This window comes from Bos javanicus, chromosome 8 (genome assembly GCF_032452875.1).
Source record: "Bos javanicus breed banteng chromosome 8, ARS-OSU_banteng_1.0, whole genome shotgun sequence".
Lineage (NCBI taxonomy): Eukaryota > Metazoa > Chordata > Mammalia > Artiodactyla > Bovidae > Bos > Bos javanicus.
The window spans coordinates 27603741-27616924 of record NC_083875.1 but is presented as its reverse complement, the minus strand read 5'-3'; the positions used below and the strand labels follow the sequence as shown (position 1 = coordinate 27616924).

Genomic DNA, 13184 nt, shown 5'->3' with positions numbered 1-13184 from the left:
GTCAGACACGATCGAGTGACTGAACTGAACTGAACTGAACTGATGGAAACCTTATCTTTGACAAAGGAGAAAGAATATACAATGGAGAAAAGACAATCTCTTTAACAAGTGGTGCTGGGAAAACTGGTCAGCCACTTGTAAAAGAATGAAACTAGAACACTTTCTAACACCATACACAAAAATAAACTCAAAATGGGTTAAAGATCTAAACATAAGACCAGAAACTATAAAACTCGTAGAGGAAAACATAGGCAAAACACTCTCCGACATAAATCACAGCAGGATCCTCTATGACCCACTTCCCAGAGTAATGGAAATAAAAGCAATACTAAACAAATGGGATCTAATTAAACTTAAAAGCTTCTGCACAATGAAGGAAACTATAAGCAAGTGAAAAGACAGCCTTCAGAATGGGAGAAAATAATAGCAAATGAAGGAACTGACAAAGAATTAATCTCAAAAATATACAAGCAACTCCTGCAGCTCAATTCCAGAAAAATAAACAACCCAATCAAAAAATGGGCCAAAGAACTAAACAGACATTTCTCCAAAGAAGACATACAGATGGCTAACAAACACATGAAAAGATGCTCAACATCACTCATTATCAGAGAAATGCAAATCAAAACCACAGTGAGGTTCCATCTCACACCAGTCAGAATGGCCGCTATCAAAAAGTCTACAAGCAATAAATGCTGGAGAGGGTGTGGAGAAAAAGGAACCCTCTCACACTGTTGGTGGGAATGCAAACTAGTAGAGCTACTATGGAGAACAGTGTGGAGATTCCTAAAAAACTGGAAATAGAGCTGCCATATGACCCAGCAATCCCACTGCTGGGCATACACACCGAGGAAACCAGAATTGAAAGAGACACATGTACCCCAGTGTTCATTGCAGCACTGTTTATAATAGCCAGGGCATGGAAGCAACCTAGATGTCCATCGGCCGATGAATGGATAGGAAAGCTGTGGTACATATACACAATGGAGTATTACTCAGCCATTAAAAAGAACACATTTGAATCAGTTCTAAGGAGGTGGATGAGACTGGAGCCTATCATACAGAGTGAAGTAAGCCAGAAAGAAAAACACCAATACAATATACTAACGTATATTGTATAATTTATATTGTACATACATTAATTATTATACATACAATAATTAATGTATATACATTAATTGTATAATGTATATTGTATAATGTATGATTTCATATATATGGAATTTAGAAAGATGGTAACGATAACCCTATATGCGAGACAGCAAAGGAGACACAGATATATAGAAGAGTCTTTTGGACTCTGTGGGAGAAGGCGAGAGTGGAATGATCTGAAAGAATAACATTGAATATGTATATTACCATATGTGAAACAGATTGCCAGTCCAGGTTCGATGCATGAGAAAGGGTGCTCAGGGCTGATGCACTAGGATGACCCAGAGGGAGTGGATGGGGAGGGAGGTGCGAGAGGGTTCAGGACGGGGAACACATGTAAACCCATGGCTGATTCATGTCTGTGTGTGGCAAAAACCACCACAATATTATAAAATAATTAGCCTCCATTAAAATAAATAATGGAGAAGGCAATGGCACCCCACTCCAGTACTTTTGCCTAGAAAATCCATGGACGGAGGAGCCTGGTCGGCTGTAGTCCATGGGGTCGCTAGAGTCAGACAGGACTGAGCGGCTTCACTTTCACTTTTCAGTTTCATGCATTGGAGAAGGAAATGGCAACACACTCCAGTGTTCTTGCCTGGAGAATCCCAGAGATGGGAAGCCTGGTGGGCTGCCGTCTATGGGTCGCACAGAGTCGGGCACAACTGCAGCGACTTAGCAGCAGCAGCAAAATAAATAAATTTTAAAAAGTATTATTAACTTCATATATAATTATAGTATACACAGATATTTACAAGCAGAGACAGTACTTTGCCAACAAAGGTCCATCTGGTCAAGGCTATGGTTTTTCCAGTAGTCATGTATGGATGTGAGAGTTGGACTGTGAAGAAAGCTGAGCGCCGAAGAATTGATGCTTTTGAACTGTGGTGTTGGAGAAGACTCTTGAGAGTCCCTTGGACTGCAAGGAGATCCAACCAGTCCATCCTAAAGGAGGTCAGTCCTGGGTGTTCTTTGAAAGGACTGATGTTGAAGCTCAAACTCCAATATTTTGGCCACCTGATGCGAAGCGCTGACTCATTTGAAAGACCCTGATGTTGGGAAAGATTGAAGGCAGGAGGAGAAGGGGATGACAGAGGATGAGATGGCTGGATGGCATCACCGACTCGATGGACATTAGTTTGGGTGAACTCTGTGAGTTGGTGATGGACAGGGAGGCCTGGTGTGCTGCAATTCATGGGGTCGCAAAGAGTCAGACATGACTGAGTGACTGAACTGACTAACTGACTTAGTATTTACTTGTATATATTTAGTGTATTGTTTTACATATATATATATGGGCAGGAGTTTTGCTTGGTTAATAGATTAATATAATATATACATTTATAGATGCACATATGTCTATATATGATAAAAAAAACCATAGTTTCTCATTTTAAAGATCGTATTATAGGGATGTGGAAAAGTATATCTCCACAGATGACAGATGATTGACTTTATCCACTCATGGTATAATTTTTTTAAGTCAATAATTGATGAAGTCAAAAAGGTAATTCTAAATAGTAATAGAATCTTAATTTTAGAAGAAATCTGAAAATTATTTATTCCTATCTTCCTCCCAATAAAACAGCTCTTAGTCTGCTTGATGCTCTTAGTTTGTAAGTTTCTCAGTACTTTTCAAAACTGTTCTTTTTATTTTGTTTAAATTTTACACTGATTCATGTATTTACTTGAAATTTTCTTTTTTGCAGTATATACTATTTATCTTGCATGCTTATCTTGGAAATCTCTTAAACAGTCTAATCTCTGTTCTGTAGTTCAGACATTCAAATGGTATAAGATAACTCTATTAATATTTTTTCCCATTAGTTTATTAATTGCTTTTATTTCTCATAATTTTTCATGTGTATATTTCACAGACATTATACTGTTTTAGGTTGCCTTTCTAAGTGCATTCCCTATTGTCAGAGTTCTTATCATCAACTATTACTACCAACTAGGCCAGAAGGGCCAAGAAGAGAAGCTTTTTTCCCCCTAATTTAATTGGAGGATAATTACAGTATTGTGATGCTTTTTGCCATACATCAACATGAATTGGCCATAGGAATACATGTGTACCTTCTCTCCTGAGCCCCCTCCCCACTTCCCTTCCCACCCTATCTCTCCAAGTTGTCACAGAGCACCAGCTTTGGGTTCCCTGAATCATACATCAAACTCCCATTGGGTATCTATTTTATATATGATGATGTACACGTTTCCTTGTGGTTCTCTCAACTCGTCCCACCTTTTCCTTCTCCCACTGTGAGAGAAGATTTAGCAGATCTCTGTGACAAGTCTAGCCCTGGGAGGAGGGCTGTCTCATAGAAGTATTCTTAGATAGAGGAACAGAGATACTGCCAACAGTGGCTTAGTGGAGAGGGAGCTAGGAAAAGAAATACCATGACCTCTTTTTCCTTTACTCTCTAATCGTTGGCCAGCACTTTCACCTACTCAAATTAAAACACAGAAGACTGGGAGCCAATGTAATGTAGTCTGTAGAGATTGGCTTTTCAGGCCAGAAAGTAGGCTAAGAGTACTAGAGAGTTAGTAATATTGTAGAGATGATGAAAATTGGATAAGAGAATATGTGACGCATTCTCCATTTCTGCTCTTTCACAGGTTTCCTGGGCATTTATTGCTTATTAATTTTTCCATGTAAACTTTAGTTTAACTGGCTTATTTTGTGTTTGTTATTTTATTAGGGCATCAAATTGAAAAGCAAACTGAAGGAGAGTTGAATCTTTATAATGTCAGTTTTTCTGTCCAGAGTATGGGACACCATACCATTTGTTTCAATACCTTTGTGTCCTTATGAGATGTTTTGTTCCTCGTGTGAGTTTTGACATTTCTTCTTAAATTTACTCATAGTTATTACATGGTTTTTGTTATTATTTTAAATGGAATCTTTCCCATATAGTTTACAACTGATTTTCCTTTTATTGCTTATTAGTTTTTGTTGTGCTCTTTTCTTTTATGTGCTATGATTTGGTGGGTAAAGTGTCCAACAAAGTTCTTTTGTTTTTATTGTGAATTATACTTTGTACTTTTTTTCTGTATGATTATTTTTGCCTTGAGTTCCAACTTCTCTGAAATTAATGCTATCACTGCTACTTTTTTTTTGTTTGTATTTATATGATAACAAAGTACATAATTGTTTTAATATAACGGTACATGTTAATATAGAAAAATACAAAGAAAACAGAGGGAAAATCACGCTGAAATACAATCCTGGAGAAATAATACCCAGTAAAATTTTATTAGAATAATTCTTTCTTTTTTTCAAAACATATTTATAGATTGAAGAGTAGGCAAATGGGTTTTTAGATAAAAGGGACTATAATTGAGCATTTTTATTTATAGGTAATAAATTTAGTTTTTATAATAGAATGGTAAATAAGACACTGATGTTAAATTGAGGGAATTATTAAATCTCAGATAATTTTTTCTTCTCTATAAGAACCACTAACCAACTTTCTAAAGTTAAGAAAGAAATGGCATGAAAAAACTTTGGAAGGTGATTTTTTTTTTTTAAACTACATTTCATTTTTAGTTGGTTTTGACATGATGCTGTGTATACTTAATACTTACATTCAGCCATTTTAACTCCTAATTTTGTGTCTCAAGATTTATAACATTCATCTCTGTGCCTAAAGATACTTAGGTTTAGGTTTTTATACTGCTTCAGTGCTCATCAGTTAACTTTCCTACTCATCTGTGTTTATTCCTGTACTCGGAGTTGATTCACCTTAAAGGTCCATTTTTACCAAAACCTTCTCTGTTGCTCAAGTATGCTTTCTCCCCCATTAACATCAGATTTAGCCATGTGACTTACTTTAGCCTGTGGAATGAGAGTGAATGTGACACATGTCATATCCTGGCAAGAGTTTTAAAAGAGTCATTGCTTGAATTGCCTTTGTTTTTTGCCCTCTGCCATTAGAGTGGCCTATTACTAATGATGTCTACCAGTTCCTGTTTGGGTTTTAGGAGAGGAGAAATTCTGCATGTGTGCACTCTGTCATGTCTGCCTCTTTGCAATCCCATGGACTGTAGCCTGCCAGGCTCTTCTGTCCCTGGAATTTTCCAGGCTAGAATACTGGAGTGGGTTGCCATTTCCTTCTCCAGGGGATCTTCCCAACTCAGGAATCAAACCCGTGTCTCTTGCATCTCCTCCATTGGCAGGCAGATTCTTTACCACTGGCACCACCTGGGAAGGCCTAGGATAGAAGAAAGGCACATGTAATATGAAGAAGCAAATTTTTTTTTGCGTAACAGTGAGGGTTTTTAACTGCAAAATAATCTTTTGAAGCTGTCTGAAACCCTTTGTCAGTCTTTGCTATCAAATTTGATGTCTACGGGAACATTTTTTCATAATTTATCCTGTGGCTCATTCAGTCCCTTAGCATCACTGTAAATCAGCAACACAATATTTTTAATCAACATTCTTCCTGAGATAGAAAGAAATGTCATTAGTTCTCAGCATGCTCTCAGCTCAACCCATATCTTTATTTTTTTTAGTCCATGTCTGGAGGAACTTCTCAAGTTTGAACCTACCAATTAATTTTATTTTACATAGTTTTAGGTTTCCAAATAACTTCTCTCCTTATATATTTTACTGCTATTTGATATCGTTCTTTCTTAACAGTCCTTCTTTATGTTATCATTTTCATTTCATCCATTCAACAACTGTCTTATCCCATGTATCCTAGAATACAGACTGTGAAGGTTAAGTACTCGCTCCTTACTTGAGGGATTCAATTCAATGGCAGAGTTAGTGAGAGAAGAATAATCTAAGGGTCTTTTCCCTCCCTCTCTCGTTTTATATTTTTTCAAGGTATTGTGCCGTTATTGATTCTCTTCTTTCCCTTCCACCATTTTATTACTATTTTCTGCAGATTTCAGTTTCTTGAATAGTACAGAAAAGTGCTGTAGTCTGAATGTTTATGTCTACTCAATATTCATATGTTGAAGTTCTAATGCCTGATATGATGCCATTAGGAGGTGGATCTTCAGGGAGGTGCTTTGGTAATGAGTGTGGAACCCTCACAAAAGAATAGTGCTCTTTTGAAAAAGACCTCCCAGAGCCTCCTTTGCCTTCCACCACTAGATGCGAGGATATAACAAGTCTATAACCTAGAAGAGAGCCCTCAGTTGGCTATGCTGGCAGTCTCATGTCTGACTTCCAGCCTGCCCAATTATGAGAAATAACTTTCTGATATTTGCAAACTACCCAGTCTGTGTTGTTCTGTTAATATCAAAAGGACTAAGGCAGATGGTTTATCTACATGTATCTGTGTGGGTTTAGGGGTTGCTGTTGTATCTGGAGAGCATTAATATTCTAAACCTCTGAAAAAGCAGAGCTCTGAAATTCCCTGGCAGTCCTGTGGTTAGGACTCAGCCTTTTAAGCTGTGACCTGGGTTCATTCCCTGGTCAGGGAACTAAATTCTACAAGCCTATAGCACAGCAAAATAAATAAATAAAATAGATTAAAAAAAAACACAGCTCATTTCTCCCATATTAATAGTCGTCCATATTGAACAAGTGTCTGCATATCTTTTATGTTTCTTCTTTCTTTTAAGATTTGTCTTACATGAACGAATCACCAGTTTGGGGTTATAAGTAAAGAAAAGTTTCCATTAAAAATAGTCTTCAAAATATGCACTGTGATATATATTTATATATATTTTATATTTATATATTTATATGAAATATAAATGTAAATATTTTTCTCTGCAAGTTTATTTTAGAAAACATGTTCCAGTTTTATATGTGGTGGATTCACCACCACGGAAATCTGGAACCCTGTATCCAGAGGTATGGTTTTCTTGGACCCTTATGCCTTGAATACTATCCCTCCAGTTCATTTGTCCTTCTACTTACCACCCTGGGTGGGGTGGAAGAACTGATTACACCTTGTATTGCTCCCCTTCCTTCTGACGTTTTTGTCTCATCATTTCCTTCAGGCTCAATTAGAGGAGTCACAGGAATCCCAGCTCAGGCCTCTGAAGTTGCGAACTAGTTGTGCTTTAAGAAATTTTTGTTTGAAAACTAAATTTACCTTTGGGATTGTTCTTACTACATTTAGATTCTGTATAATATAAAATGAACATTGAGTTATCCTATCAGATTTTTGGCATCAGTGTGTATCAGTTCTTAGAGCTGAAGTGTAACTTAATTTCAGTAAGAAGGTGGTACTATGTCTGTATATTGAGGACTTTATTATGATCAAGCTATAAAAGAAAACTGATAAGTGTTTGGCTTTGAAAGTCATAGTGCCTCTATCAATACTTGCTAGGTATATGTGAAAAATATTAAATAGTTTATATGTTATTTCTCTTATTAACATGTTTGCCTGCAGTAAAATTGGAGGCCGATCTGTAACTTTAGATGAACACAATTATTTAACTGAGATGATCTTTATTCATGCTTCTCTCTATGTATTGCTTGCTTTGCACAGGAAGGAGTTGCAGGAGCTACAGAATCTTTACAAACAGAACAGTGCACATACAGCACAGCAAGCCGAGCTGATCCAGCAGCTTCAGGTTCTGAATATGGACACACAGAAAGTACTGAGGAACCAGGAAGATGTTCACACAGCTGAAAGTATATCGTATCAAAAAGTATGCTTTTATTCTGTCGTAAAAATGTAAATTTATATGCATGAACTTATAAAAATATATAGAATTCAAATTTTTGCACATTTCAACATTTCTTTATTACTCCCTTTTATTTGCTTCTTCAAAATTAAAAATGAAGTATGGTTCAATTTGGTAATATTTAAAAGGATGTGAGTTTTCTTTATAGCTGTTAAAGCTGAAACATTTAAGATATATATGCAAATTTATTCTGTAGAATATTGTTTTTATAAATTGGAGTTTTGATATCTACTGTGAAACATACTAGGATTGCATCCTGCAGACCAGGAAGGATTTGGGGAATGGAATTTATTCATCAAGTATGATTCTAGTTTATGACCTAAAGCAGTCTTTCATTATAGAATTTGTGCATTATTTTATTGGCAAATCTGCACAAACACAAATGGGTATGCTGATGAGGTCTTCAGGATCAATATTTGCCAAGGATTTTTCTCTCTTTGTTTTGTGTGTTTAAGTAGTCATTTTACTTTATAGTTGTTTAAGGAGCCCCTCAAGAAGTCTTACCCAGCTGAACAGGTATGCTGACTGATTCAGCAGCAATAATTATAGCTAGCAATTAAAAAATGCTTTTATTGAAGTTTTTGTTTAGTATATATATTTACAGAAATGACTTAGTTTCTACATAGATCAACTCTCTGAGATTGATGTTATTACCTCTCAAGAGTTGAAGCAGCCAAGGCTTAGAGAGGTTAAGCAGTATAATCTATGTTACTTGGGGTTTTTTCTATTTAAACTTACTCTTTTTCCAGAAAATGCTGATACTGTGAAAATTCAGTATCAGTAATTAATATGAAATGAAACTATTAAGTAAACCTTAAACACATATTTTCAAATGAAAAAAAAAACAAATGATGCTTCAAAACAGAGATTTTTTGACTAAATTCTGTGTTCCCTTCAAGTTTCCTTCAGGACGTGAATGGTACCACACATTAGGGCAGTGCCCATCCTCTTTGCTTTGAATAGAATATTTCCGTGCTTTTATTTTATATGGTGGGATTGCCCATTGTGTTTTGGTTTCTAAACCAGACTCCATTGCTAAATTGACTTGAAAAATTAGACATTATTGCTGCTGCTCCTGCTAAGTCGCTTCAGTCATGTCCAACTCTGTGCGACCCCATAGATGGCAGCCCACCAGGCTCCCCTGTCCCTGGGGTTCTCCAGGCAAGAACACTGGAGTGGGTTGCCATTTCCTTCTCCAATGCATGAAAGTGAAAAGTGAAAGTGAAGTCACTCAGTCGTGCCCGACTCTTAGCGACCCCATGGACTGCAGCCTACCAGGCTCCTCCATCCATGGGATTTTCCAGGCAAGAGTACTGGAGTGGGGTGCCATTGCCTTCTCTGAGACATTATTACTTAACTTCAATTTTTTCTCTTTTTCATTGTGTATGAATTTAGCACAAACATTTCTCCCTTAATTTTCTATAGAAAGCCCCCAACTCATTGCAGTTTGTATTAAAATGTATCTTTAGGGTTGCTTGTTGTTAAAGTTCATAATGCTTTTCTCTCATGTGCAAATACTTTTGGTGTTTCTCCTCTCAGCAAGAAAGAACTTGGTAAGGTGGAAGAAAAAGGCAGTATTTCTTTTGCTATTTACTTTTTCAATCTTTTGTTCTAAGATTCCTTGTTCAGTCTTGCTTAACTTAAAATTTAAGATAGATTGTTTAAGTCTTAATTCTAATTTTTGGTTGATTTTCCTTTGCAGCCTTTGCAGAAAGCAATCATTTTTAAAAAATAACCTACCTGAGAACTTTAATAGATTCAGTATCATTTCACATAACTGAATACTTAAACACTTTTATTTAAAGTGATTATTACCAAAGTAATACATGCTTGTGATACATTTTACAAAAATTCAAAGGTGTGTAAAAAAAAAGTTCTTTGGTCTTCTGCCTGAAGCCCTTGCCCCAGACTTTATTGTTCTTAATATTTGAGAGTGTATCCTAGAGTTCCTCTGGAAGAACAGAATATTTTAAAATTATATCACCTTTTAAATTATGTAAAATTTACATGAATATATTGTTATAAAAGTTGAAATGATATAGAAGTACTGATAAAGCTAGTGTAACAATTTGAGTTCTCTTCCATTCAACTCAGTTCATTTTGTTTCCTTCCCCAGGGGTAATCATCTAAATAGTCATTCCAGACCTTTTCCATGTATTATATACTGTGTATCTGTGTGCCTATACACATAGCACCAATCAAACTACTTGATATTTTAAATATTAATTTGCTGTTTTACTGTCCTTAAACTTGTTTTCAAATTATATGCTTTGGGTCTATTTCCATGATGGTATGTATAGCACTTGCTCTCCTCCTTGTCCTCTCCATGCTCCAGTAGGTGCATGTAAAGTACAGTGTGGATTTACCAGCATTTAACTTGATGATTACCAAGGTCTCCGTCTTCAAGTTTTTATTATATACATGACTACAGAAAGAGGTGTTCCCCATCTCTTTGACAGCGTCTGTTTTTCCCTACTGGATCATTTATAACTATATATATATATATATATAAATAACTATATATACACACACATACACATGCTGTTATGTTTCTGATCTGCATGGAAGAACAGAACAATTAATCAACAGCAAAAAGCTTTGTTGACCTTACTATATCCCTTTCCCTCTCTTCCTTTTGCTCCTTTTCCAGCAGTATTCCTTAAAAGAGTTATCTTATTTCAAAATTCTCTTCTTCCATTCTCTTTTGAACTTATTCCAATCAAGTTTTTGCCACTTTCACTTCACTAAAATTCCTCTTTTCAAAATCATTTGTGTCTCTCACATTGCTGAATTCAGTTGTCTTCTGGCAGTCTTCATCTTGCCTTACTTATCAGCCACATTGTCACAGTTTATAACTCTGTCCTTTGAAACACTTTTTTTTTCTCCTGCCTGACAACACATCACAGTTGTGTGATTTTGTTCCTTCAATGTCTAACTGTTCCTTTTCTGTTTCTTTCTGCTGCTGCTAAGTCGCTTCAGTCGTGTCCGACTCTGTGCAACCCCATAGACGGCAGCCCACCAGGCTCCCCGTCCCTGGGATTCTCCAGGCAAGAACACTGGAGTGGGTTGCCATTTCCTTCTCCAATGCATGAAAGTGAAAAGTGAAAGTGAAGTTGCTCAGTTGTGTTTGACTCTTCGCGACCCCATGGACTGCAGCCCACCAGGCTCCTCCATCCATGGGATTTTCCAGGCAAGAGTACTGGAGTGGGGTGCCATTGCCTTCTCCGATTTTGTTTCTAACAAGAAGCAATTAAATTCATACCCAAGGTGATTTTATCCACTCACCTAGGCTTTCAAAATCACACTGCTCTATGCTGATGACTCTTAGTTTTGATTGGCTACCCTGGATTTCTTCCATGAACTCTAGGAAAGAGTATATCTAATTGCCTGCTTAGCATCTTTTAACTTGATGCCTAATAGGCATCTCAAACTTCATATATTCAAAACTAAACTATTGTCTGTTCTGCCTTCAAAGCGTGTCTGGAATCCTACTACTTCCCCCTATTCCTGCTATGACCACTAACTTGTATTTCCTGAATGATTGTAATAGTTGTCTACTTTGTTTCTTTGCTCCTGACCTTACACACTTTGAGTTCATTCTCAACATAGATGCCAGAATGTCCTTGCTGAAACTTGGTTAGTCACATCAAGTCAATCCTCTCTTAAACTCTATCTATTGGTTTCCTGTCTGATTGAAAGTAAAATCTGAGTTCTTACTACATGCACCCTGTGAGATGCTAGATGATCTGGCTCTGCGTTAATCTCTGTGATCTCCTTTTTACTTTCTCTTCTTAGACTCTCCACTTTGACCATGTTTAACTTTGTTTTTTCACCTGAACATACCAGGTATTCTTCACCTTCAAGGTCTTTGTATGTGGTTCCATTGCCTGAAATCTCTTTCCCAGTTATCTGCATAGATGACCTGTTTACTGTCTTTATTCTTAACCTCTCATAGCTTAAATCTGTTTGATAACAGACATTAAATAGGAAGTATAATAATGATACATGTTCTAATAGTAGTAGGAAGAATGGGAACATACCTGGGGTAGGTTATTAGTTTAGGGATAGAAAAGGACTCTCCTTGATGAAGTGATATCAATGATGTTTATTCTGAGAAGATAAGACATCAATGAGATAAATTTCTTATAACTCTTCTATGTGAACTATGGCCAAAGCCATAAATTTCCTAGTGAGTCAGTGTTTTTAAATTTGGAGAGGTAGAGCTTCTGTACTCCTATTGGAATATATATTATAATCTGAACTTTGATCTGACTTTTGAAACCACATATACCTTCCCCCCAGGATTATGATTGTCCTTTCCAAGAATCATTATCTATAATAATGGGAGATGTGATGGAAATATGTTTTGTTTATGAATAGCATGGAGGCAAATATATTATTTAAGCTGAGGTATGAACGTAAGTCACCTCCAGCAACAATATATTAATAATGGTGAACATTTATTGAGCTTACTGTGTATCAGCCACTGGGAAAAGGGCTTTTGCCTCACTTTTTAAGCCCCACACCCACCCTGTGTGGTATATTAATAAAGGTATCCTTTTTAAAAAAAATAGATCTAGTAACTGAGTCTTGGAGTATTGTCTAAAGTCAAACAGCTACCAGTAGCAGAACTCAAATCTAGCTAAGTTCGAGTCCAGAACTCACAATATTAAACTGTATTATAAAGCCTATAAAATATTCAGTTATACATAGAATAATGTGGTTTTGTCCTTAATGGGTCTGTAATAGATTTTTTAAGCTTGCATTATTCATTCTACTCAAAATTCTTTCAGTGATTAATATCTTTTAATGTTGGAGAATTTGTCTTGATATCTAAGTTAAATGTTATTCAAAAAAATTCCATTGCATTCTTTTTAATGAAAGGGGAGCCTAGCCTATTACCATCCTCTGTAAAAAGAGCCCTTACCAGTATTCTTTAGTTAGTGTTTCTCCTGAGTGTACAAGTTTGATTTTCTCTATTTTGCTACAGCATTGCAGCTTTAAACTTTTTGACCTGCAGATTTTTTTTTATTAGACTTGGTCCCCCCACCCCTAAAATATTTCAGCTATGGAGTTAAGGATTTATAAATTTGGGAATGATCACATTATTTTATTTATCATCAATAAACAGTATGCTACTTTTCAGACTTCCAGTGTTCATTTACATCAAACTTACATTCTAATCCTAGAACATTTTACTTAATACTTGTCTTTATTTCTTTTCCACATGTAGTTTTCTAGATTTTTTTCAATAAATTTGAGTAATCAAGTAGTCCATACAACAATGAAAGGAAATTGTTTACTTACAAATTAAGATTTGTAAATATGTTTTCACATAAATTAATTGGACCTAGCTGTAAGTCTCAGGTGAGTTGAATTCA

The 13184-nt window shown here is 36.1% G+C and overlaps 1 protein-coding gene across 5 annotated transcripts in view; it reads left to right on the top strand.

Annotated features, from left to right (window-relative positions):
* Positions 1–13184, top strand: part of CNTLN (centlein) — a 352113-nt gene that overhangs the window by 145992 nt on the left and 192937 nt on the right. For all 5 annotated transcript variants that reach the window (XM_061425221.1, XM_061425222.1, XM_061425223.1 and 2 more), the window contains one exon: positions 7605–7767. In XM_061425221.1, the coding sequence (XP_061281205.1) occupies positions 7605–7767 (163 nt within the window). The remainder of the gene's footprint in view (positions 1–7604; positions 7768–13184) is intronic.